The following is a 27,070-nucleotide window of genomic DNA, read 5'->3' on the forward strand; positions in this document are numbered from 1 at the left end:
AATAATAAAACGAGTCACGCTCGGTTCCAATAACTCCTTTATTCCGAATACACCTGACAGCTGCCATTATAACTTTATTATTATAGCTGATAAAAAATTTACAATTTCATTCCAACGTATAAAACTCGTCGCATCTTTTCGCAAGAATGATCCATTCCGAGCGACACCAAACCGATCCGAAAATAGAGACTACATGCTGATACGGATGCAGCAAATGAATGTCGAGAACCTGCGAATGCAAAGCAAATAATATAGACATCCACGCGGAACGAAAGAGGGATATGTCAAAGGTAAGTCGATACGGATTTATCTCCTGCGGTATTTCTGCTACAAACTAAGATTCTCCTCAAACGTTTCTTTGGTGAATTACTCAACTCGCGTCTCCGATAATTATACAATCGTCGGAGGTGCCCTTTCTTTGCAATTAAGATCGTTTCCAAGTCTCTGGTTTCATCACAGTGCAGAATATCGATAAGATGCAAGAAGCTAAGTAAATGCACCATCGGTCATAAATATTAAGAAACCCATAGGAAATTTTCCTTTATTTATATTATAAGACGCGTATACGAGGAACAAAGTAACAGATTTATAATAAAATACTTTGAAGACAGAAACAACGAGAAGCATACAATTTGTACTACGTATCAGCTGGTGTTCTGATGCTTATGATCGACGATGCATATGTATGGAATTATAAAGAATGATTGTAAATCAGATGGAAAGAACAAAGGTTTCGAATTTGTTTCGTTCGAGTTACAATATCAAACAACTTGCAACTACGAGAACAAAACGAGAAAGACGACTCACGGTATAAAATAATAGAACCTGCACATCACCGATGTAAACAGGGACAAGAACAGTAATCGGCGATCAGTTCTACCGCATGCTCTTCCGTTTCTTGAATTTCGCACGTCGAGACAACTGCCTCTACCCAAGAGACACTTACGTGTCTTGCCTTCTTTGACACGTCCTCAAACTCCTGAAAAATGCAAGGATCAAGGTGAACGCAAGGAACATCGTGATTGCGAGATTAGCGTTCGTGTTTGCTGGCGGATGTGGGGAAATCATATTCGACAGGCGACGGAAGATTATCGGTGGCAAGCGACGCGAGCAATTGGCGCCTACGGTTAACGGAACCGACAACTTCCACAAGTCTGAAGCCGCTTAATGCCGACGCTAGTACGCGGTAATGGTGCCGCTATGTTAACCAACTTTAATTCCGTTATCGAGAACCTGCTCGTTCGATCGATTTAAAACTCGTCCATTAACCACGCGATCGAAAACACACTCCCCTTTCCCCCACTGCTTCCAGTTTTCCACTGTTTGGCCAGGAAAGTGGCAAAACGCGTTCCAAACGATATCTTTCTTTTTCCTGAAAGATGATACGATTTGAAGCTTTCGCTTTCCAACGATGATGAAATCGTAATTGTAATTGAAATTGTAATTTGTTTTCCGCCGAGAAACACCGCGGTAGTTCGCTGTAGAAATATTTATCGAAGTAACGTTCGAAAGAGTCGAGCTAGTTTGGATAAATTGCCCTAAACGGAGCAACATCTCCGGAGACGTTAACATAAAACGTCAAAAGCCGTTATACTTACGCGCACAAGGGATGACGGAATCTCCTTGGAAGAATGAACCACGTACATGGCCGCGGATCTTTCCTGATCGTTCAACACCTTGGCTCCGAGACTAAAATGAATTTTACAGTGCTTAAGGAAGTTTACCACTGGATTGACGGTTGCGCTTGAAAGTTGTACTAGAAAGGTGGCGTTAAGAAGACCGCAACGATTCGCGACCCGTTTCTCGCGAGGGACCCTACAAGATAATCGACTTGGTTTCTTTCTCGCGATACGGTCGTTAAGCGACTCGTCTACTTTAAATCCGCCTCAGGGGAGTATGAGCCGCGCTAAGACACAAAAGAGAGCCTCGTGTTCCATTTTCCTACCCTGCTACTTGTTAACTCTGCCTCTCCCCGAGGTGTTATCTGTGAGTTTTCTATGGAACGCAACTCGTTTCACAGTGGATTCTGCGTCCATCCCAAAGTAATTAAAAATCGTCCCTTAAGTCGTAGCGGTACGTAATCCAACCTGACCGATCAAGTCTAACTATAATTTCGTGGACGGTTTGATTTGAAAGACGGACCGATGAAAAAAGGGGCCCTCGTAGAAAACTACGTTGCGTAAAAGGATACGTTTTGAGTAACTTGCGAATGTCTTCTTCCTTGCTTTTTGTAAAACCTGACGCTAAACTGACTGGCGCGCCCTTTAAAATACTCTTAGACGTCTGTCAATCAGAAAATAATTTTATTACGTTTCAATCTTCGTTAAAAGATGAAGTTTTATTTTACCAGCAAATTACGTACCAATTCGTTATCTGTTAGATTACATAATGGCTTTGCATCCGACGGAAGTCCGTTTTCTGGCTTTCGTCCCTCGATCCAATTTAGTGGAATTCCCATGGCAGAATATTCTATATACTATAAATAAACGTGTACAGTAAGTTAGAATAAATCAGCCGAAAATGTATCAAATTATACGAAATTGGCATCAATGAAGTACTGTAGCTTGGTACTAAAATCTCAAAAATTTCAAGAGTTTTAAAAGTTGAACAAAATGCAGTTAGCTACTTTGGCTTGTGAATCTTATTTAAATAAGGTAAGAGTAGTTGCTCATTAATTGATATAAAGTTGAAAACACACATCGTTATTTACGAAAGCATAAAATTCTGCTAGTTCCGCGTCCTTTTGATCCGAGACATTGGTTCCTTCGCTGCCGCATACTTTTTCGTTCGTTTTTTTGCTAGTATCGGCTCTTACACGATTAGAGGTGGCTTTTGATTTTGCGGGAGACTTGTACGGAGAGGAATTCTTCTTGATCGATTTGAAATCGTCGTTTCTTTTCGACGGAGACTTTAATTTTCTTTCCTGTTTCGCCTGTGCATTTGGTAAGGTATCCTGTCTGGTTGTCTTATCGTCACCTTCTTCCTTATGGTCAGAGGTCGAAGACAAAAGAAGGCTAAGATCTATCGACTCGGAACTCTGCTTGAAAAGACGTCGCAAATCGTTCAAAGTAGTAGCGGAAGACCAATCTTTATCAGAACGAATACGCGTTACCCGTGGAAATCTAATACTAATACCGTCAGCTGTGTGAACACCTTGATTGGTAAATTCTGCTCCCGTTATTTCCCACACTGGCTGTTTCTGAAATACGTAAGAGAAGATATCGATACACCTGCTTTCAGTTGACAATTAAGCCAAGTCGAGCAAATACCTTTGGATCCTTTGCGACAAAGTCAGGAATCATTGGTTTACTGGCGCGCAACCAGGACGGTACTTTGGCCGGATCTTTACTTATTTTTATCATATCGAGCTCATCCTGAAGCATGACTAAGGTCGCGTCGTCGTGACCGGTGTGTACCTGCGCGTACGATCAATTTCCAAATACAATTTTCGAAATTCCTTATTGTTGCACAGTATGCGTTTCCTTACTTTTGTTACTGTTACCCAGTTACCACGATCTTCGTCGTAGCAGCCCATCAGGAATACCGACATCATACCGCCTAGAGATACGGAACGCATAGAAGAACAATTAAATATAGAAATAATGTACGAAACGACATAGTTATTCAAAATATAGTAACTGTTCTAATATTTGATAGGTGACAAAATCTGCTCTTTTAGTTATGTTCATAAAAACATGAATTTGCATAAATATTCGCAGTCTAGATATGGTAGAGGAAAATTCATCGTAGAACAAACAGATGGTACAGACCTTTGTTTCCCGTGCCGTACCATGCGCCAAGCACAACGAGATCTGCGCTATCGGCCATCGCACCATCGTATAAATAATCCTTTTTTACCTTCAACCAATGTCTTTTACCCGGCTCGTATTTGCTCTGTAAATAATCACGCGTTAGCATCGCTTCATCTCAACTATCGCACGAGTTACGATCCTCCAAGAATCGACAATAAGAGTATAAAAAAGATAATAAACTGTTATCATTAATCGTGGTAGGAAAATTGCTATTTGAACGCAATTCTCCTCCATGGTAAATCAAGAAACGATGGTAAAGCAGCTACGCACATTATAAGAAAACGTTCTATCTTCATACTTACAAGGTTACAATGTGATACGTACGTGGATGTCCTTAAGCACCAATCCTTCGAGGCCCATTTTAAGAACCCTGGCAATCATTTCTGCCAAGTCTTGAGATTTCTGTAAATGGTTGTTCCTGCTTTATAATTTTCCACTTATGTCTTTGAGCGAAAAATCGAAAATCATGCGATCACTTACATAGACTTCCTTGATTTCCGACAGCATTATCCTGTTTGGTATCTCCGTCATACTTTCTCTTAAAATTTGTCTTCGTTCCATCATGGATCTGCGCATAGCAAAAGACTGCGATTACTTTAAGCCGAAGGGAAACGAATTAAATTCGTTCGACTTACTTATGCAACAAAACAACCCCGTTATAATAGATACAATCGAAGACAAATAAGCAGGCATTGGCATCCTTGAATTCGGCTTTCTGGAAAACGAAACAACAGATAGAATTTTAAGAATAAGATTCTCGAGAAGATTTTCAACGAGTAGTCGAACCTTATGAATGCCTAAGGTACCAAAGGGTAATGGTTGCCCAGTTTTGGTATCTATCATGAGGATCTCTGAGTCTAGAATCAAGTCATCGCCGTCTGGAAAGGCTTTCGGAATGTAATTCTTGAAGAGGTTCACCTGGAACGAGAAAAGACACGTGTACATTTTGCGAATAAGAAAATCGAGAGACACGCGCAACGGAATATTTACTTTATGAGGAAGCACCGGTTTTAAGGATCTGCTGAAATAGCGAAATTCGTTTCCCTTCTTATGCACTTGGACCCGTTCTCCGTCGTATTTCACTTCGGCCAGCATTCCATTCGGGCATTTCTTCATCGCCATTTCCACGGATTTGCAAGCCTCCGCCTATTCAGGTTTAGACGTTAGGCTCCGACGTTTTGCAACGCTACTGCCACGTTTTAAGGCGGCATGCAAAAGCTTACCAACATCGGCAAGACAGGTGTCATCAGCGAGAGCGTAATCTTGACGTTGGAAGATGAACCCGGCGACGAAGACGGTTTATCGAATTTCGGGGATCCTCGCCAACATCGTTCGATCACGCTGTCCAAGTCCCTGGACGTTTGAAAGGCTTTGTACGCGTGATCGTGTACCGCGGCCAAACTGCAAACGTATCGACAAAAAACGAAAAATATCACCGATCGCCGCCTAATCGTCTCGTTTACGGCACAACTATTTATACGCTATAGACTCACATATGTTTCGGGCCAGCGTTTATCCTTAGATCGTGCTTGATCAGCCGGATGATCATCTTTAGATCGCCTGCGGTGCATCTGAAGAACGAGTTACAGTTTGCCTTCTATAAATGAAAATACAACGGAAGCGGGCAATGCAAATAATTTACCTGGAAACGATCGAACGAAAGTGACGAATCTGTTCGTCCTCCTTAGTTAGAAGCGACAACTGCTGCAGAAACTCGTCCACCTGAATAAAAAGGATTTCGCTCGATCGATATGACGACAATAACGACTAATTTTTACGAAATAGTATGTCTATTTTCTAGAACAAACCCTACGCGGAATAGAAAGTAAACCGAGGTTTACTTTTGGCAAGTAAAATCTGGAAATCCGAACTTTGGCCGAGAACCGGGAATTCCGTTTAATCCAACTGGGTTTCGATAATCCTGAAGACGTCAAAAGAATTCCCCTGCCGAACGAACCTCCATGCAATTTAATCATATAGAGATAGAGATCGATCGACGCTGAGGGAGAACCGCCTCTTATTTCGACGCGAGTAAATTCCGTTTTGTCTTTATCCCGTTTATTCCAGTGTCGTTTAATGTGGTGAAGTACGTCATCGAAAAAGAGAAGGAGGAAGGGTAGCTTGAGAAAAAATTAAACGACGCCTACAAAGAGGCGTTCAATTTTAAGCATCTCTCTTTTTTCCTTTTTTTTTCCTCCCTCCATTCTCTCAATTTGTCTACCATGGGAAAAAAAACAGGCTCGTTGCCCCATTTGTTTTTCCACCGTCGCAAATTATAAAGATAACGCGCAGTCTCTCTTTATCCCCGAGAATTTATCTCCAACGTTTCATCCAGAGGCTTTCCGCGATTATATAGCGGCACGTGTCTACGGTGAAACACCGTTCCGAATAACTTTCCGTGCGGAAAAAGTTGGTAAATTATCCGATACATCGATACAAATTTCAACCGAAATATAGGACAGATTCTATTACCTCTTGAATCGTAAGTACGCTTTTTAGAGCTGGTTTTAAAGCTACGCTGTTTTCGAAAAACACTCGGATGGTTTCGCTCACGTCTCCTTGCTCGAGATGCTCCAACATCTCGTCCTCGTCCTGAAGCAGGATACGAGAGAACAGCTTCACCAATTGTTTGCTCTGCAAGTTGTATATCCTCTTCGCTGTCCCCGGAAGCAGCATTTTGCACCACAGCTTTACGTCGCTGTTGAAACCATCTGAAAACGCGGAATGATCTGAACAACGAAGACGACAAGTTTACGCTGTCGGTTATAAATACGAGTATCCGAACACCTGATCGTTACATTCGTCGAAGGATCCTAACAAATTTTACTTTACTCGATATTTTACGTATAATACCAGTGAAACGATAGATTTACAATAAAGTAACCGTTCGAGGAAGTCTTGGTGGTTTTGATCTCGAAGGACGCGTATCTCGGAAGAAGCCAATACTCAGGTGCGAAGGTCGTGCAGGTGCAAGTGCACAAGCACTGGCCAGTACAAGATTGGAAAAAAGTGTTGTTTCCTGGTGAATGGAATGTTAAAATAGGATGCGGTAAGATGAAATTCTATGAAAAAGACAGTGGTTTTAAAACTGCCTGCACTATCGTAGAATAGGCGAAGTTGGAAGTACGAAATCGCGGAACGGTAGAAAGACGAAATCGAATCGAATTGAACGCAGTCCGATAGAATATCCGCGATCAGCTTGGCGGTTATCGAACGCAGCTATCGCCTCGTAACTTTCCACTGTGTCGTTGCAGCCCGATGCGCCGACGGTTCTCCTTCGCATTCCCTTCTTCCCTTCTTCCCTAACGGTGACAGACAGCAGCTCGTGACGTTTCGCTGGAAGGGTCATTCGCTCGTTCGCACTCGAGAAACACCTGTGTATAGTCGGTGTATCCGACTAGAAAGGAACGCAAACCGCGAGAAGAATGCAGACAGACGAAGAGAGAAGAAATCGGAGCGGAGAAGCGAAGGATCGAAAGACGGACGCGTCGCGTCTTTTCGATTAAGAACACCGATCAGAACGCGCTTCGTGGAAAATTCAGCGACGACCTCCTTTGCGTCGAAGACTAGATCATCGGCAAAATTGCGAACGAATTGCGACGAATAAATAGCGGGCTCCGTTACAGTCGCAATCGTTATCGCGCACCCACCAGTCCCCGCGATGTATGTGTACTTCCGGCGCGTAGCTTATCGCGCGATACCTTGATTCTTTTCATCGCGACTCCTCTTCCGATATTGTTCCTCGATCGCCGCCAACATAAGCGAAAACTCCGCTAGCCGATACTCGCCTATGGTGAAGTTGGTCGGCATCGTCTCGCAACCTCTGCGTATGTTCGAACTGCAAACGTGTTCGAGCCGTGTGTTTCGTAACGTGTACGAATTGAATTTTAGCAGCACAGTCACAGAAATTAATTAGAGATCCAACGCGCGAGTCCCTGATCTCTGTGCCCCGGTTTATCATCGAAATAAGTAGCCTATAAAAATATGAAATTATCGCAGTGTTTACGTTGCGTGAGCACGCGATACGCGATGCACCTTATTGCGAGACGATCCTCGCGTAACGGCTTATCGACGATTCATTGGTCAACAACGGTACACACCTCTTCCAGGCTTGTCGACCGGCCTTCGAAGCCAAGAACCTTCGGCTTTATACCGAAATTGTACGTACAACTTTGGCAACTATCGACCGCATCAACAAACTTGTTGCGTGACTTTCAGAGGACGGGTCGGGCTTGATCGTCCGTTTAAGGACGATCGAGATGGCAAAAAGTAAGGGAAGAATGGAATCCGAAAGTGAAACGTGCCGAAAGTTTGCCGAAGATCGCGCTGATTGAGATCAAAGTCACCGCGATTTGGTACGGTTATTCGAGAGGATAATCCCGCGTCGAGAATCTCCCTTTCCACGTATTTTCCTCTACGTGTTTTCGCTTTGGGAAAAGATCATCGAAGGACATCGATCGTGATCCCCCACTGATCTTTGACGAACAACGAACGATTTTTATGCGTTTATGGGAAATTTCAAAATGCGCACGAAAGGTGCAATATGCAAAGATATGTAAAGTATTCAGAATACTCGAGATTTGGTAGATGAAATACGTATCTGCTTAGGTGCTATCTTTCAAATTGTGCTTACAAAAATGTGCGTTTGCATAGACATCGGTAATTTAATGATCGGTAGATATTTGTGCGAATTCATATTTTTACAAATATAATTAGAAACATGGAATCTAGTTAAAGAATTGGTCTACTTATCAACTAATATAACGAGTACTATACTTTTGATATTTTGTTAGGTTGTCCGAAAAGTTTCTTTCGTTTCATAAGGCGATAAACAACAATTTCTGTTTTATATTATTTTATTGAATTAGGTATAATCCATTTCCTTCTATTTTTATTATTACATTCGTGCATAATTCAATAAACCAATACAAAACGAAAAACTTTGTGCGTCTATTATTTCCTTATAAAACGAAAGAAACTTGAGCTAATATATATATATATATATATATCTGCGTTACATGTATTTTACGCATCTTTGCATCTTCAGATTCTCCACATAAATGCACAAAAATTCGCGGCCTAATGATCAGCGTATTTGCGGCGCGAAACGAACAGAATGGAGGGTCGCGACGCACCAACGAAAGCTTGAATGGAATATTCGCAAAGAGAAAAGAACGAACCTGCCGATTCGATCGATAGGACGGCTCGTTTCGTTCAAGCACGATCATCGACCGGCGACGTATTGTCTGTTCGGCTCGATTATCGAGCAGCTGCAAGCCTATATAAATTATCGTCCGTTTCACCGAACGATGTTCCTTTCGGGCGCTTGGTTCGCGATATCTCGAGTCCTTCTAAAGACCGCTACAGACTGACGAGATGTGGCGAGTAAAGAAGCCTTAGTCGACCAGGAAAATCTAACGATTCAGATTCAGGATTCAATGGTCGACCTAACGCAACTACGTTTTATCGATCTACACGAGATAAAAATTACTCGACAGTTTCTCGTCAATCGGCCATTTAGTTGACCCGTTTGTAGCGGCCTTACGAGACTCGTTCTCGCGCAAATCGAAACACGAATAGCCAGAATTGCGTGTAATCGGGAATTAAGGAAAATCAGCACAAATCGTGTTCGGCTCGATGCGGGACATCGATAAAGTAAACGTAATTCACGGCGCTCTGCCAACAGTTATGAGTCATTCATTGCGCGGCAAAGAAGGAGGAAAATGATATTGGTAATGGCGCAGAGCGAACAGAGAGAAAGAAACGCACGATTTCTAGGTATTTTCATCTTCGCCGAGAACGCGCTTAATAATATCTTCGCGCTCGTGCATAACTCTCTCTTGTTTTACGTGAAAACAAAAGATAGCACTTCCGAGTAGTTCGTAGAATTTGCTACATCGATCTACATCATCGATCTATGTCGTTTCGTACTTTGCTCGGACATTGCATCAGGCCCGATCGTCAGCGAAGAACGAGCCTCCGTCCCGGCGACCAAAATTAGCTGCGAATTAGTCCGCTCGTGTCCGATTTCGGCCGTCCGCTCCTCTACCGCGGTCGAACGAGGGTAATCGTTATCGTTCCCTGCAACGCGAATCGCACTGGACGAAGTGGAAATTGGCGAGAAAGTTGGAATTCGGGGTTGACGGCGAGCTTTCGAGGACTAGAGTGTCGCAAACGATCGGCGGCACCACTTCACGGTCGATAACTCCTAGAGAGACGATTTGACCTTTCGCACGCGCGTCTCTTCGAAAAGCCCGATCTTGTTCGCTGTTTCCCCTCCGCGGTGGACCGAGGAGTTGGGGAAGCGGGAAACGAGGAGCGCGACCAAGCAGAAGAGAAGGAGAGCGAGCCGATGATAACGCGGCCAGATACGCTGAAATCTCGTTAGACGAAAAAAACTGCGATTTAAGCGGCGGTCAATTGAATTTCTTTTTTCTTTCTTTCCGGCCAGTTGCGATTACATCGGATTCCACAGCGAGATGCCGTCAGTTTACGAACGAACGAACAAACCAACTATGTAATCAACGAACGAACAAACGAATGAAAGCTTGCTCGCAAAAGCAGAGGTGACTTCATACTCGATAGATTAAAGAAGAGCGCGGTAATTAATGATCGATCGTCCGAAGGAAACGCGAAAACGATAGACAGAGGTCACCGGCGATACCACCATGACTTGTACAAAGTGTAGTTCCGCGGACAAACGATAACGCGGTTTTGCTTCAATGAGATTTTCCACGGCTTACGGAAAAGGAGGAGGGACGCGAGAAAGTTAGATACGCTTTTATTTGCCCCCACGCAAATAAAGCAAATTTTCTTTCTCACTCTCTGCTTCTCCTTCGCACTCTCCTTCCATCTCTTCTTTCCATCGTCCTTTCGATCTCGTCGATCCTCGTCCTATAGAAAGTAGGAGAACGAACGGGCGAACGCGGTTTCCCGCCATGTGGCTACCTTAAACGCGCCAACACGATCCAGATAAGCGAACGATTTCATCGGCAACTGTCTAACGCGAATTCCTGTTTCCCGCGTTTCGCTATTTCGGCCATTCAACCCGAAGAAACTATACATATTCGATACGAATCTCGCAAAAGTTTCCTCCTTTTTCGTTCATTCGGCAACAGTCGATCGCGTCCAACTTATACCCACGCTATTTTTCCACGTGGTTTACACCTTGTACAATGTGTGTCAGCAATCACAGTGTAATCGAGAAGGAAGCATAATATATATACAACAATTTTTATTACATATTTTTTACCTACTTTCGCATATACAATAACTACCTACTAATTATTTACTCGAGAGGTGATTAGTCGAATTTACATATATCGAACAAACGTTCAAATTTTACTTTATCGAAAACAAAGCACCGTATAAGAAACTTCTACTCTATAGTTTAGATATATTTTTTACTGAAACACTCTATACGTTCAGAAGTAAGCAAAAATCTAGAACGAAATCCCGCGATCGCGCGACCAATCGCGCGTTCATCGGTCGCGATATCACGCGAGATACTCGAGAGATTTTTCAGTTCCAGGGAAAACATAATAAGAATAACAAAAATGAATGGTTTTTACGATCACATCGCTCCCGATTGCTTCTTATTGAAAATCATTTGTTACCTCGTACAGATTCTCCCATTAAACGATAAAACGCTTATTAAAATGTTTGTTACAACTGAGTTCGAAATATCAGATCAGAGTCATTTTTCAGTCATTTTTGCAGCATTCTCGTCTAATCAGGCTAATTCTCGTCTAATAATCGTCTAATCTCAACGACTTTGGGCACGGATCGTACAAAACCTCACGGTTATCGAATTAAGAATGAAATTCCAAGAAGGTGTTCTAATTTTCAACAATTCGGTCTTTTCCTCTTCCGAGAAAACGACGTGTGCGGATGCAGAATCGATGATAGATGTGGCACGTGCCGAACGAGTCTCGCTGAGACTGAAGAAACGTAACGCGGCGCGATTCGACGGCCGAAACGGGCTCCCACCACGGATGAAACGCCACCAGCGTTTCTCATCATCGTCGAAAATAGAGCGATCGCGCGATTTCGACGCGCAAATCGCTACTTTTCTGCCGTGTTGATCGAGCCGCGTACAATGCCGGTATTCTTTAATCCTCCGCAGAATTCCGCGACGTTCGACCAACAATGGTTACAAACCCCGTTGTTTACCGACACGAATTGCTCCGTGAATTCCAGACCGAATAGCAATTTACCAAATTAGATCCTCGTTCATTATTAGATTCGTCGTCACAGTTGGGATAAGCGTGGCAAGTATGTACGCCCGCGTAATATCCTACACCGCAGAAAGAAAAATCGAACATCTCGATTTCACGATTTCGTCGATTCTTCCTTAAGATCAGCTTAGAGTTATAGAATGTTTATATATTTGGCGCTGGGAGCCGCGTTAGATTAAAGTACAGTGGTTGACAAAAGAAGATTCATAAAGCAAGGAATACAAAAAAAATACGATAATGGTACAAAATGAATTTATTATATATTTGATAAAAGCGACGATTAAATTTGATATATACCGCAGAATAGATAACTGTTGCCAATGTGATAAAGAACGTTTAGTACAAAAGTTATTAAAATTCATATTGTGTCAATTTTACATTTTCGTATTACACTGTGGACGAAAAAAGTAAAGGCGAATCTATCGGCTTATCGGTCTGTATCCGACGATGGCATCGATATACGCGACATATCGCAGGTCGTAGAAGACGATTCGAGGGTGCGGCGGTCGGGGTCAGTCGTTCCGTCGGCACAGCGAGGCAACGAGTTTGGCAAGTCCCGGTTGCGCAACCACTGTCGTCAGATTTTTAACTTGTTCGCGCGCCACCGTTCTTTTTTTCAATGTTTCCCTTCCCCTTGGTCCGATCGCGGCTTTCGCCTCCCAGCGCGAAAACCATTACGTCACTTTACGAACGACCCGATCTAAGGGTCACCGGTGAACTCGCGTTACCAGGCTCGAGAAAATTTCTCGCAATCCCAAAACAATAATATCCATAATACGCTCGATTTATCTAATATCGAGGAGATAACGCGCTATATAATCGTGGTTCGCGTAAATATCCTTGTTTTCAACAAACGCGGTGTACTCGAATGAAAACGTGCACACGACGTAAATCGCGTTACGCTCATTGAAGCGAGAATCGTCTTAGAAGATGACCAGCCTAGAGTAGCGAGCGTAACAACGCGACATTTCGAAAGAATTTGCAGGTCGTTTGGCGTTTCGTTGACCCTCGAAATCAAAGGCGACATTGGCTTATCGGTGAACGTTAATTGCCCGGGGACCAATGGTCCGCTCCTCCGTTAATTTTCAGCCTTAATCAACTATCGTTCGTTCATTAATTTCGACAGCAGTTTCAACGAGGCGGCACAGCTTTTTTTTCCTCCTCAGAAAGAAACAACGAGAGAGGTCGCGAGGAATCGCTTATCGAGCGCGTCGTACGTCACTCTGCTGGCCGATTGTTCGTTCCGATTCGCGATCCAACGCTCGTGAATTCTTCTCACGATCGCTCGTGCGAATCCTTCGACCATGGAGATCGTAGTTTGGATCAAATAAGAGGCAAATTAGTCCGCGGGAGAAGCGACTGAAACACATCGGCTGAAGAAAAAAGAGCAGAAGCGGAGGAAAAGAGGAAAAGGGAAAGAAAAGGAAGGAAGCGAAGACGCGAGAAGATCGCGAATTAAAAGAGGGGGAAGAGGTGAGTTTAGCATGTGATAGGGAAAGAGAGAGAGAGAGAGGGATAAAGAGTGATTATCTATGCGGGGAAGGGAAGAGGCTGCGTAGAAGAAAGAGGGAAAGAATGGAAGAATGGATGAACGTCTGGAGCCAAGCTGGCTACACGAGAAGGGGCTCGACATCGCGTTTACAAACCGAACTTGATTAGGTGGGGACAGCTGAGCTTATAAGACACCAGAGCACAGCCTTCGAGACCAATAGTCGCAAAACGGTTAACGCGTGGTGTGCACAAGAAACATTCTGCCGAAGAGCTTTACGAAAAACGAACTATCGCTTTCGCACGACCGATCTCGACCGGATAATCGAACACGGAAATTTCGAGGAACCGCGCACGGCCGATCAATCTTCCTTCGAGGAAGAAAAAACGCTGACGACTGAGTGGCTGGAGTCTATCTACCAGCGAACCAGTGATAACGTTGGGTGGTAAAAATCACGAAACGACAGATCGAATTTTGTCGCGGCTAACGTATCAACGTTACCACACGACACGAGAGATCGTTCAAGGAATTTTTCCTGTGACCACGAACTAAGACTACTAGTTGAATATCTAGAAGAAGGAACAGCATCATCAGCAGGGAGACTTTCGATCACAGTGAGTACCTCTTGTCGCGTTCATGTGATTTCGGACGAGTGAAAAATGGTCGAGGAGTCGGGTTGCTCGTAAACCGACCAACGACTTTTCTAGAAACGGAAAATTTCACGGTAGGCGCGACGAACGCTAGGTCATGCGTATGACGCGGGGAATAAATCAACGAAGCGCAATTCGTGTCACAAGTTAAATCGGATCATGGTCGATCAGCTGATTTCGGATCGAAACGAGTCGAACATTGATGCAAAGCCCGAACTCGAATCGATACGAAACGTTCTTTGCAGCAACTTCTAGAAATATCTTCGTTTAGCGAGATATCGACGGTGATCTTAGGCTTTAACCGAGCCGTAACATTTTCGAATATTTAAAAATCCTCCGCAACGAGAGAAACAAGAAAAAGTGTACTTCAGCGATACAAATTCGATGTTGGATCGCGAAACCGCGTGAAGTTGATTCGAGTTTTGTTGCTCTGGAAGTCAGATAACCCCGTAAAAATCTTCCACTTACGAGCACAGCGGTGGGAATCTGCACCGTGGATTGATTAATGGTCTCCTTGTATCCGATTCCGGTATCGTATTTGTTCGACCTCAACGAAAAGGAGAGGAGAGAGAGGTACGGCGGGTGCGAAGGAATGCGGGAGGGCGTAATGAAGAAAAGACGCGAACTAGTAAAAATAATCGAAAAAGTAAGAAAGTAAGAGGGTGGGGAAACGCGAATATGTTTGCGCGAAAAACACAAACGATATCCCACCGACACAGCATCGTCCATTGGTCCCATATGCTCTTTTTTACCGCAACTTCGACTTCCAATATCGTAGCCATGCTGCCCTTCTGACAGTTCTCTTTCGGGACTCGTGACGAGATCGTTTACTCTGCTGCTCGGCGATACACTCGCGAGAGTCGCTAATTTTCGCTTATCAAGGTCAGAAAAACATCGCGAATCTTAGAAGCTATCTCTGGTGGACGATACGCGCAGATGAACTCGATTAATTCCACGCGGCTTCTTTTCAATCGCATCGCGAAATTTTTCTTTCCTTCTGGAAAAACGTTTGTTTCGTCGGAATCGAAGGAAACCGCACGTAAACCGCTAATTTACGGAAACCAGCTAGCGAGAAGCAATGGAAACCTTGACCCGTCGAGAACGTTACGAAATTCGGTCGACTCTAGTGACGTACGTACGTGGCTAGATTTGTAAATAGATGGGCAGAAGAAGGCGGAACGAGAGAAAATGGCACGAAAGATTGATTCGTAAACGAATCTTGAAACTTACCACCTTCGGACCCTTTGGTTAGCATCTTTCTTAGAATCGCCGTCTTGTCGGTGTAGGCGTCGACTTTGGCCACGTTATCGCAGATCCGCTGAAATTCCTGAAACGCGTCGTCTCTCGTCGGTTTTCGCACCTTCTCGGGCGTCTTTTCCGATCCTGAGATATCCGATGCGTCGTCGATGGTGCACGTGGAGCCATTCCTCTCTTTCTTCCTGGGTTTTTTGTTAGGAGAAGGATCAGACTCCGTCGTACGAGTAAGTTTGCGTTTCTTCGAGCCGGAGGATTGATTCGCGACCTGTGTCGTCTTCGGAGTCTTGAACGGAGCTGGGAAGAAAAAGCGATCGCCGTCACAGTTCGCTCGCGCTAGAAGGCTTTCCACGGATCGCCCGGAGATTAGCATCGAGGGAAAATCGATCGTGGTATTCGACGTATTATCGTCGAGGTATTAGCATCGGGTGACTCGATGTCCCCGAGTTCTGAAATCTCTTCGAGCAGAATAGCTGGATTTATCGGAGGGTAGAGAGAACGGCAGAAGCGCGAAACAAAAGGTATAATCTACACATGCTGCATTCGATGATCTTTTAAGGCTGTAATAATAATCGCTGCTGAACGAGAAACCAGTTTAATGCAACGTAAATCATCGGCCGACCGATCGCTCTAATAGGCGATAATGCTCGCAAGATGATTTATGGGATACAATTTGTACATCCTCGATTTAATTGAACGGCAATTAAAACGCTCGTCTCTGCCACGTCGCGATAACTGACAGAGATGAACGCGCTCTTTTCACGCCATGGAAATTACTCGAATTTCGTTATCTGTTCGTACGTTTATCTTCGCGTCGCGATGCAGCTGCCCGAAACAGCGATTCCTACGAAAATCAAATATCCTGAAATTAAAGGATCGAGCCGGTAACTATCGGATGGTAAAGGCATCGTTTTCAGGCATCGAGATCACCGCTCACCACCGGACCGGATCTACAGATCGGAGGAAAGGGAAATCTTACACGAGTTTTCAAACTCCTCGATTCTTTGAAGAATCGCAGTTTTGTCCTCGTCGCACAGATCCTGCCAGCCGCTTACATCTTCCTCGGGATCGTCTATTCTCTTGGTGGTAGCCCTTTGTCTGGCGAACACCTCGAACAGACAGCTCAAGTGATGCCAAGCTTTCATTTTGCCATCGGAGAACGGATTCGCGACTAGCTTCGCGATCCTTACGGTGTCCTTTTCTATGGGGCACTTGCATTTTTTGCACTTGGCGCGACCGCTTTTTGCCCGTTCCACCGCGAACGGCTTCTCCTCTTCCTTCTCCTCGTCCGACATCGACATTGATCTGAAAACCGTCAGCGAAATAATGAACGCGAAGGCAATTTAAAACCATAAAGGAACGAACGTTTAGTTTTCCCCTTCTCTTTGTTACATCAACTCCACTCTAAATTGAAAGCAAACAGCGGTGAATCGTAGCGTTGGGCGTTCATGCCACTCCGACCCCTAATCCAGCTTAAAAGCTAAGAAAGTGAAAGGGATTGAAGTGTCAGGAGTGCAGGTAAACGCTTACGCAACGAGTAGTCCATGTCAAGAATCGAGCCGACGCGACGTCAAGCGACGCGGCTCGAACTGACCGACTCCTCCGGGTTCATCCCTTTGGTTTTTGAACGATACGATAGAACAGTACATTTGTAATTCGTCGAGTTTCGATCGCGTTATCGACACGTTGCTCTTTGTTCCGACGTTTCGTGAACATTCCACTTCGCTGGTTCAGGGCGAACGTGAATGACTCGATTGAAATCCAGAGTGTCACAAACATGTTGAAAATGCAGGAAAAGATACGATACAAGTTTCAGAAGAACGAACGATTCCTTGACTAACTCTGACGTTCTTTAGCTGGTTGCACTTGCATCGGTGATGGTGTACTCGAAAACGAGGAACTCCAATCCTGTATTATTCCACTTGTGCAACGAGAACTGCTTACATTCGCATAAAAGATAATTCTCGAGCTGCGCCTGGCAATCATCGTAATCGCGATTATTGTCGTAATATCGTTCCAGAAAGGCCTTCGGCTGGATTGCGTCATTCTTTCGAGCTTCGAATTCTACCGAGTTTTCAACACTTTGATCCTAAAAATATCCAACGTAGCGCGCACTCGACAAACATGTAATCGCGGTACTCGAATTTTTCTCACCGACGTGGCGAAAACTAGAAGAGATGCGAGGATTATTGCGAAGTTTATCAGTTATCGATTACTCGTGATCGATGGTGGTTAAATTTAAGTAAACAAACGTTTGAGAACAAGGACGCGCGCTATTCGTCGCGAAGGATACGAAAGTACGACGCAAAAATCGAAGGCTTCTGGTGCGCCATTTTGCCGGGCGTGCGATTTACCAAGAAATGGGAAAAAAAGAGAATCGCGCTGATAAGAAGAGGCCGTTAATTGAACGAGGCCGATAAGCGACGAGGGGCTGTAATTGTCGGTTAGAGCGCCGATTGGTCGGCATCGATGTCGTCGTATTGAAACACTGACTAATAGTGGCGGGAGGTCGTCTATCGAATTCCGTGTATTCTCGCGACATTCGTCGTTCCTCGTTTCATCGAGAAGACAGAAGAGACTGCGAGCCATCCTTGTTGACATTTCACTTTACACCTTAACGATGCTTTTCTCGTTCTATGAAGATATAACTTCACAACGTATGACACGAAGATACGATAACGAAGATATAAATTCAACTTTTCGCGTTCGTCTGATCGGCATCGTCCTTTATTAAAAGAAAACGAACGCGTCTTTCTCTAGCTAGTCTCTTCTCTTTCTTCCTTTCTTTTCCGATTATTCGTCACGAACATTGCGATTAGATCAGAGTTTTTGGAAATATTTTACTTTCTTTATTTCGCGATATGTATTTCTGGTTTCCACCGGGTATCTACGAGAAATACGAAGAAAGAATTAGTACGACGAGGAAACAAGCGGCAATTTCAATCTCCAAAACACCGGTAATATTTTACGCGAGCAAAATTAGTTGGAAAAACGTGCGATCGAAAAGGGGAACCGAGGGATGGGCTAATTGAGCGTTGCTCGTAAGCGGCGATACGAATCGAATCCGCGAATAAATCAGTGCACGCGCGACGTTTCCATCGTGCCCCATCCAAAGCACGCACTTTTTAATCAATTTTTAATCGTCCTCTGCCCGATGATCGGTTTGATCTGAAAGAGGAGCGCGCGGCTCGATATCCGGTTGCCTGAGACGTCAGAACGCCAAAACGTCAGAAGCTTAAAGAGCTGTTAAAAAAAAAAAAAAAAAAGAAAAGAACGTGAATGAAGAATGGTTGAAGAAAATGAAAATTGTTTCTCGAATCCTTTGTCACGACGCTAAAACCGCGACATGGTACCGCGAATGAAGGGGAGGGCGAAACGGGAATCGTTAGAACGTGGGTAGCAAGTTTTCACGGCGTGTTATTCCTTTGCGGTCGAATTTCGCTACAGATGCTTCGACTACTTGGAAATGCCACCAGTAAAATACGCTAGCTACGTTGAAACCATCACGAGGGATGCAAGGTTGGCTCGAGGCAAAGAAAATTATCGCCCCCGAGAATTAACCGATAGTACCTACGGATTTACGACTGAGTGAGCGACTTTCATCGCGCTAGAAGCTCCGATTGTTTTTTCTCTTTCTTTCGTGAACGATTCGTGGAAACCGATGAGAATCGATTGTTTGACTTGGTTTCAGCGCGATACGAAGCGAATCGTATCGCGATGCGCGGGTACCAGAAACTCGTAAAGCAACCGGGCGCGTTTCTATTCTTTCGCTCGATCGCGAATATTTTGTACGAACGAAACAACGCGAAAATCTGTGGAATTAGTCGCTGAACGGAATTAACCACCTATTCCACACGCTGACGTCAATCTCGTGGAATTTAACAGATGTTTGTATTATATGGTGATTTGTCGCGAGTATCGCTAATGAAATATCGAAGCGCAAGAAATTGCTGTCGATCTGCGGGCTACGTAAATTGCGATCGACGAAGTCAAAGAAAACCAGTTACGTAAAAGCGAATTGGAAAATTTGCCGAAATTCGCGGCATATCCGCGTACGCATACGCGTTAATTAGGTAACGTGAACGAAACGAAGTTTCGGTGATCCTGCTATTTCACGGGACTGTTGGTAGACGGAAAGGCGGGGGGAGGGGGGGGGGGGGAAAGGAAACAAGGAAAAGGGAGGAAAAGAGAAAAGAGAATGGCATGTACGTAGGCGTTGTACGCACAGATATCCTCGTGCTAGCGCGGACCTACAGGTGGTAGGAGGTGCGCCTAGGTGGCGCGTGGTGGAGGATTCTGCTCAGGGTATAATAGAGGGTGCAACAGCCCTCTCTGCTCACTCTACGAGCACGCATCGTTCTGCCAAAAACTCGCCGAAATACGCGTTCGCTAAACGAGGGAGACAAAGAAAAGGGAAGAAAATTCAAGTCCGAGTGAGATCGAGCCTTGGTATTATCGCAGTGTTCGTTCGATCGCCCAATCGCTTTCCGAGGAAGTCCTCGTCGAGAGGAGCATTTTCAAGTTAAATAAGGTAGGATTCGTACGTCTGTGCTCTTTGACGTTGCTCTTCGGAGAAAGATTATTAAGTTCCATCAGCTTAGATCGATCGGGAATCAAGGGAATCCGTTTTTCATTGACCATCTCGATTGAGTTTTATTCGCGATCAAGGAAGTATTCTTGCAACGACATCGCGCCAACCGATTAAAATAGCTTCTTCCACTCAAATCGATCGTTAATCGTTTTGTTTACTAGTCGTTTCTGCCGACGCGGTTTTCAACGCGATACTTCTCCATTCGATCGCGAAGAATCGTGCGAATTGCGCGTTCGCGTATCGCGATCGTGGATAAAATCGAACGCATACGATCGAAGGTGGTGAGATTGGCCGGTGATTACACCGCACGGTCGATCGGTCCACTCGTTCGGATAAAGGCCGTTCCAGTTGGAACAATCGCGTGTTATCTCGCAATTTTTCACGGTAAATGCCGAAAAAAAGCGATCGTGGCTCGTTATCGGCCGAATAAATACACCAGCCCGATGCACAATAATTCCTACTTTTTTCTTTTATCAACGAAAAAAAAACGATCGTTGCTCGTTCGTTAACGAGCGCTTCGAAGATAGTCGGAGCGTAATCAACATGTATTCGCGTCAGTGATTAAGGTTCCACTCGTTTTGATCACGCGACTCTTACCTCTGTGAAGATTTTTAAGCGGTTTCTTCGCTCGTTCAGAAGAGAAGGACCAGCGAAAAGAATCTTCGTGAAGGAGGAAGAGAGGCGTCCGAAACGACTCTCAATCGGATTTGTCGTAGACGAACCGAATTATGTAAAGTGCAATTGCTCGCACCCCGCCTGATCTTATCTGTTCAAACAACTCATTCGGGTCGCCAGATAAAATACTCAGCTGAATGAATTCACGCGCGTTTCTTGGGTCATCGAGGATTATCCCTTAGCGCGATAAGCGTCACTCGAGGAACGGGGTACGGAAGAGGGGCTGGATAAGATTACGCGAGATCGCAAACAAGGACCGAAGTCGAATATCGTTATCTGATATCCCGTTCATAGACCAACCAGAGAGGAATTTCGCTCGTTACTTTTTTTTTCTTCTATTTCCCGCGTTTTTTCTTTTACTACGCCAACGCGCAAAAAAACGATAGATTAATTTCGCTCGTGACTCGCCTCGATTACAAATGAAAAAGAATCATTCGTTAGTGGCAAATGAAAATTCAAGTCGATCGACGACAAGCCGGAAAATTTACTCTCCAGGTTTGGCTGTGTTTAATCTCCCCATGCTTCAGCGGATAACACACGGCTTACATGGCTAAAACGGTCCGTGGCATTTTCTGTAATAATAGATTTGTTTGGTTTCGAGCGCATACTGAGCAGTTATAAAGGCTTAAATAAATGAGGCTAATACGTCAGAATTCCATGAACGACGCGCAACACCAAGATTATGCTTTGAACAATTAAGAACGCCACTGGGATTCACGACGATGGCGACGCATTGACTGCAGATATGATCAATTTCTTATTTCTCTGGAACGCGTGCGTCGTCCTTTGCGTATACAAAGCATCATGGACATTCTTCCATCGAGCTGAGCGAAAACGGTATCGAGAATGCGGTCCGGAGGTGAACCGCTTCGTTCACTGTGCCAGAGGCACGTGTACCTCGAAATTTCGCAATGCGTAACAAATGAGCCGCGAAGCAAGACTTTTCGACGTATCTATTCCGTGTCGGTATTCGCTAGGGTTTGCGAGTTTAACAAATTTATCGCCGATCGAGCAAGTCGTGCAACTTTTCAGATCGATAACGATGGTTAAGGAGATCGAAACAGCTGACGATAACTGTAGTCTTGATCGAACGAGAAAAGAAAGGGTCGGAGAAAAACAAAGGGACCGATCCTGGAGATAAATCGACGTTTAATGGTTTGTTCAACTCGGAAGTAAACATCCACGTGAATCGAAATCTCGCTATTCCCTTCTCGTTTCTCTTTCTCGTATTCCCTTTCTGCCCCGCTGATCGGCAGAGTTTGTCAGAACGCGTCAATCATCCAGTTTGTCGACATTTTCGGCTCCGTTTGACACTATTCCGATTTTCAACGCGTACACCTGGCTCGAATGAATGATGGATGAAGAGTAAATAGGGCGATAACCGCACAACGATGCGTGGCCAAATTCCAATTCGTTTTGTCTCTGTCACGTTTACGCACGATCGCTGTTTTCTAGCCGGAAACGAAAATTACATTGAAACTTGCGAAATACGCTTGATCTTCTAACCGGCGAACAAATTTATTTATTTATTTACTTATTTATTTATTTACTCAATTAACGGGCAGGTACTCTATGTTACAAAACATGACAGATATAGATATAGAAAAGTACACGCAGAAAAGTGAAGTACGATGCGTTTTAGGAGTAGTTCAGTTAATCTAAAATTCTAATCTATATTTAAATTGAAAAAGAACGTAAATAAAAATGTATATTTAGAATATGATATGAGAATTTATATTTATTTTATACTTCAATTAAAATTCAATTTTTAATTTAATTCCATACCAGGACCCACTCTGTTTCAGTACGACCGACCGATTTCGTTCGATCTATTCTCTCTTCTAACGTGTTTGCTACTCGCGATGTCGAATTCCCGATCGGTTTAGAGACCACCGCGAATGCTCCACCATTTTCTTCCATACTTTTCGTTAATCTCGGACGTGATTCTTTTCAGCGATAAAGAGGATCAAGGGAATGACGGGAAGGTCCAGCACGAAACGGACGGGCCTGTGTCTGCTGGCACTGTTGTTGTCCTGCCTCTCCAACGACGTTTTCGTCGTTGGAGAGCCGGAGCCGATACCGTCGGAGCTCCTCTATAGCAAAAACTTCATCAATAACGCTGAGAATCTCGTAAGCTAGTCACTTTTCTCGTATCGTAATTCGACGCAGCCACCGCTGTTCGAATCCACTGAAATTAAATTTATGTATCGTAGATATTACTGAACAAGCTGAAGCAAGTGATCGATGCGAAGGAGGAAATAGTAGAGCAAGAAAAGACACTGGACGACGTACAAATGATGCTTCAAACGGTACTGGAAGCGAGGGCGAAAGACGATATGAGGGTTCCACCGGGTGATTACTCTGTCGAGGAGATACCAACACCGAATCCCCCGCATAAACAGGTGCAACGTTCCGGCAAGCGTACCTCGATAAGCTGTGAGTATCATTTAGTGAGAAACGTCCTCGAATTCATATCCCATAAAAGAACGATATATAAGCATAATTCGGCTGCATTTCTTGTCCCTCGACGATCGTAGTTTCGTTTCGAATTAGTATAGCCACCTACTGGTGCACGCATGCAGCAGATAAAAAAAGATACGCGAAAACGCGATTTCAGGAGGTAAAGAACAGATGATCTCGTGCCCCGCTAGATTCGCTGGGATTTCTAGACGAGGGCAGATACTAGCCGCGTTATTTCGAATCTCGTCTTACGAACTTTGGAAGATACTCAGAGTTGATCACGCGCGTTCTCCTGTCTGTTCTTCCTCCGTTATTAAGTACGGAATACTCGGTAAATAAGTACGTGCTCCGCTTGTCGACAAGATATCCTTCCCACACCGAGAAATCCTCCGTTTCTCTACATATTCTATATTCTCCGCTATCAATCCTTTGTCCAATACGAGATAATCGAGTAAACGAAGTCTTTATCCCTCGTATTCGTGATCTGACGGATTCATTCGATAGTGCAAAGCGTCGTGTTGGTTCCCATTCGATGCGTAGGACCGAGGATTTCGTAGAACTAGCAAGAAACGATGAGCGAGGGATTGGCGAACCTATCCATTGTGCCAATTGACTTTTGATTCAAACGATGTCACGAGCGACGTTTCTGCCGTTGAAAAACAAATCAACGATCGACGATCGATCCTCGAGGTCCATTCAATTAATATTCGATACCAGACAAATTTCGTCCACCTCGAATGCAATCGTATCACGCTTTCCTGCCCCTTGCTTTTTCTCTTCTTAACGAACGGAGTGCTTCTCAAAAGGACGAATGCTAACTAGAGATTTTTCTTTGTGTTGTTTAGATATGACCTTGTGTCACTTCAAGATCTGCAACATGGGTCGCAAGCGACAGTTACACAAGTAAACGATAAACGGATCGTTTGCTGATGACGGCCATATCGAGATTGGTCGAGCCTCTTGCGTGGTGCACCCTCTGACTCGAACACGATACGAAACCCGCGTGCAAACGAGAAGAAACTGGACCAGAGGTCGCACTCGGATCTCCGAACAGTGCTCGCGACGCAGCGGTTAAATACCAGGAAAGGCGACGATCCATCATCGATCGGTCGATACGTTGTTTCTAAATTTTTCACCGGAATTTCCAACTCGATCGACCGGCTGCCATCCAACAATCGCAAAACAATCGCGACTCTGATTCTATGACTTCGACTCCGACATCGATTCCAACTCTCATTGAACGTTTTTCATGCAATTTACCTACGACACCTTGCAGCCATTCAAACGCTTTCGAACCGCTTAAACGGCTTTGCACGCGACGAATCAATTCCAATCCGAATCGCTTTGAGAGAAACGAGAGGCAAAGAAAAGTACAAACAAAAGAAAAAGGGAAACGGAAATGAAACGAAAGGGAAATATCGTATCCTCGTGTACAGTTTGCGAGATGTACATCATGTTCCGCTCTCGTGCCGAGAGATAACAAGGAAGAAATAATTATTTCGCGATCGAATTTCTGTCGCACGATCGTGTAACTTCCTGAGTAAAAAAGCAATTTCAATGCTTGAGTTTTTCAAATATACCTACATATGTATTCAAAAATTGTAAGTGGTCTTATAGAACGAAAAGTGAACGGTTACTATTTTGTCAAAATGGATACGAGTTCTCGCGGGAGATCGAACGTCGAACGAGTATCGGACTGTTCTGTTTGCACCGCGACGACCTCTTCGAGCTACTTGTTCGAGAGGAATGATTGATAGACAAAAGTGTTCGTCCCGACTGGCTCGGGCGAATTCCTCGTCCCTTCCTCCCCCATCACTGAAAACACATCGTGGATGCAACGATGACAGCAAAACACGATCGGATGCACGCGTTTCGCTCGTAATATTCAGCAGTATCATCTCATTCGACCGAGGACACTGCATTCGCGGCTGAATAATTATTTTGTCCCGTTTAATTGAACGAGAACGCAATAAAATTAGGTATCTCGACGAAGCTTAGTGGCTAATTACCACTTCGGACGACTCGCTAATCTCTCCGAAAAAGAAACTATAGTCTGTAAAAAGTTGCTCCTAGACGATATACCCGGGTATAGAATTAGCAGACAGACAGTTGGACGGACGGACGGACGGATGGACAAACACAGAGGAAGAGAAGAGAAGAAAGGAAGAATGAAATTTTTGGAGAGTGGAGTGTCCTCGACGAGCCATCGATAGAAATCGAAATGGCGAATAGGTATTTATTCGTTAGGTTTAAGTGAGAAGGGTGCAAAGGCCGAGGCTCCAATATTCTCGAAACTGTCTTCTTTAAGGAAAACAAACAAAAAGAAAGAAAATAATGAAATCAATAGTAAGAAAGAAGAAAAATTACTATCACACGACGTGTACAACTATAAAGAATATGGTTCTTCGACTTAGTGATCTACAATTTGTTACGGTACTTGTTTCATTATAATATGTAACTTCAAGCTACGACATACTCACAGAAATAGAATGTAAACGTTGCTTGCTATTCGCTAATTATGATTTACGACTCTTTTCCTAATCGCACGCCTCTTGGCAAACTGTATATCCTTTACTATCCTAGAACCGTTAAAAACAATTGATACGTTTAGTAGAAAGTAACAAAAGGAAAATATGTATATACAAGGAGGAACATGAGAAATGAACGTCTACGAGATCTCAGGAAAATAACAGAGACAGAAAAAGAGAGGCCGCCTGCACCCTTCGTTAAATTATTTATAATCGTTTCGTAAAAAGAAACGTACCAAGTTTATATGTAATCTTTTTATGCGCTACTTTTTATTTATTTAGCACCGGTGAATTCGTTACTTTTTTAGTAGCTCGTGATCCTGAAAACGCATTGTCGTTTACTTCAAAATGTTTTGTACATGACTAGAATACTATCGATCGTTTTCTACAAATTTTATTTTTATTATTTATAATTTAAATACATTCTACGTGCAGTTATATTAAAACTGTCGTAAATCGTCTATTTGTTAAATTACATTGCTCTTACACGAACACATTGCTGTAATTAGAACGTTTAGAAATATTTCGTCTCCAAGATAAACCGAATTTAGCAATGATTTCGTTGTATATCTTGCACCACTTTCAAAACGCGATCAACTAATAACTTTGCATTATTACGGTCTCTAATAACAATGTAATACAACGATAGCAACAATAAAATGTGTGGTCGTACGAGCATGTACATTCGTAAATTTATTGTTTCTCTTGTATGGAATTAATCGAGGCTTCTCGATACTTTGAAATAAATCTCGTGAAAACAAATATTTCTCTCTTCGTAATCATACAGGTAGTGGGCGGCTCTCTTTTTTAACCATCTATCCATGGAGAATATACACACGGTTACGATTATTACATGATATCAAATCGACATTTTAAACTCTCGTATTTAAGGTATTGAACGAACCCAGCGCCGTACCGTACAAAGTATGTACACGTGCTTGGTCACGTGAGATAACAAACGCTACGTAGTTAAGTTTCGTTACATTATAGCGTATACTACGACAGCCGATAATTCATTTATATGATTGTAAATATTGTACCAGCGATAAATTCACGATAAAAAGATAATAGTTGAATTTCAAATACATACACTCGACATAACCTCAAATCACTTTAATCTCTATCTAGTTAAGTTCTAAATGAAACTCCTACCAGCAGTTGTAGCTCCTTCGAGTACTTCCAATTTGTTGTATTCACTCACGGCATGATAAATAATTAATAAATCGTAAAATCATACAAATGTCACAACCATTTTGATCAGACTACGTTTTATCTAGTTTTATTATTCCTGTAATTTTACTAAACGCTCTTTGCAAGGCATGATCGCCCCCTAGCGTTTAAACGTGCGTACATCTATGATCTTACGTGATGTTT

The 27,070-nt window shown here is 43.6% G+C and overlaps 2 protein-coding genes across 6 annotated transcripts; one reads left to right on the forward strand and one right to left on the reverse strand.

The window, feature by feature from the left end:
* Nucleotides 1–19: 19 nt before the first annotated feature.
* On the reverse strand, nt 20–27,013 carry DNAlig3 (DNA ligase 3). Of its 4 annotated transcripts, none has more exons than XM_033342089.2 (21): nt 26,849–26,989; nt 16,422–16,747; nt 15,419–15,739; nt 6,285–6,523; nt 5,455–5,534; nt 5,306–5,383; nt 5,036–5,213; nt 4,803–4,958; nt 4,599–4,730; nt 4,448–4,527; nt 4,293–4,380; nt 4,137–4,214; nt 3,771–3,894; nt 3,488–3,558; nt 3,270–3,416; nt 2,699–3,199; nt 2,363–2,476; nt 2,192–2,283; nt 1,599–1,689; nt 826–979; nt 20–229 (listed from the first exon to the last, which is right to left on the reverse strand). In XM_033342089.2, the coding sequence occupies exons 2-20, from the start codon at nt 16,741–16,743 to the stop codon at nt 833–835; spliced, it is 3,039 nt and encodes a 1,012-aa protein (XP_033197980.2). In that variant the 5' UTR covers nt 16,744–16,747; nt 26,849–26,989; the 3' UTR covers nt 20–229; nt 826–832. The 4 variants fall into 4 exon arrangements, with proteins under 4 accessions (XP_033197980.2, XP_033197979.2, XP_076473954.1 ...); XM_033342088.2 differs by having other exon boundaries at nt 808–979; XM_076617839.1 differs by lacking the exon at nt 26,849–26,989 and adding an exon at nt 25,649–25,748 and having other exon boundaries at nt 808–979.
* Nucleotides 13,740–26,372, forward strand: LOC117160971 (uncharacterized). Of its 2 annotated transcripts, none has more exons than XM_033342114.2 (4): nt 13,740–14,152; nt 22,663–22,838; nt 22,922–23,144; nt 24,014–26,372. In XM_033342114.2, the coding sequence occupies exons 2-4, from the start codon at nt 22,683–22,685 to the stop codon at nt 24,073–24,075; spliced, it is 441 nt and encodes a 146-aa protein (XP_033198005.1). In that variant the 5' UTR covers nt 13,740–14,152; nt 22,663–22,682; the 3' UTR covers nt 24,076–26,372. The 2 variants fall into 2 exon arrangements, with proteins under 2 accessions (XP_033198005.1, XP_033198006.1); XM_033342115.2 differs by lacking the exon at nt 13,740–14,152 and adding an exon at nt 19,789–19,973.
* Nucleotides 27,014–27,070: the final 57 nt, after the last annotated feature.

The sequence above is a fragment of the Bombus vancouverensis genome, chromosome 4 (assembly GCF_051014615.1).
Source record: "Bombus vancouverensis nearcticus chromosome 4, iyBomVanc1_principal, whole genome shotgun sequence".
NCBI classification, from domain to species: domain Eukaryota; kingdom Metazoa; phylum Arthropoda; class Insecta; order Hymenoptera; family Apidae; genus Bombus; species Bombus vancouverensis.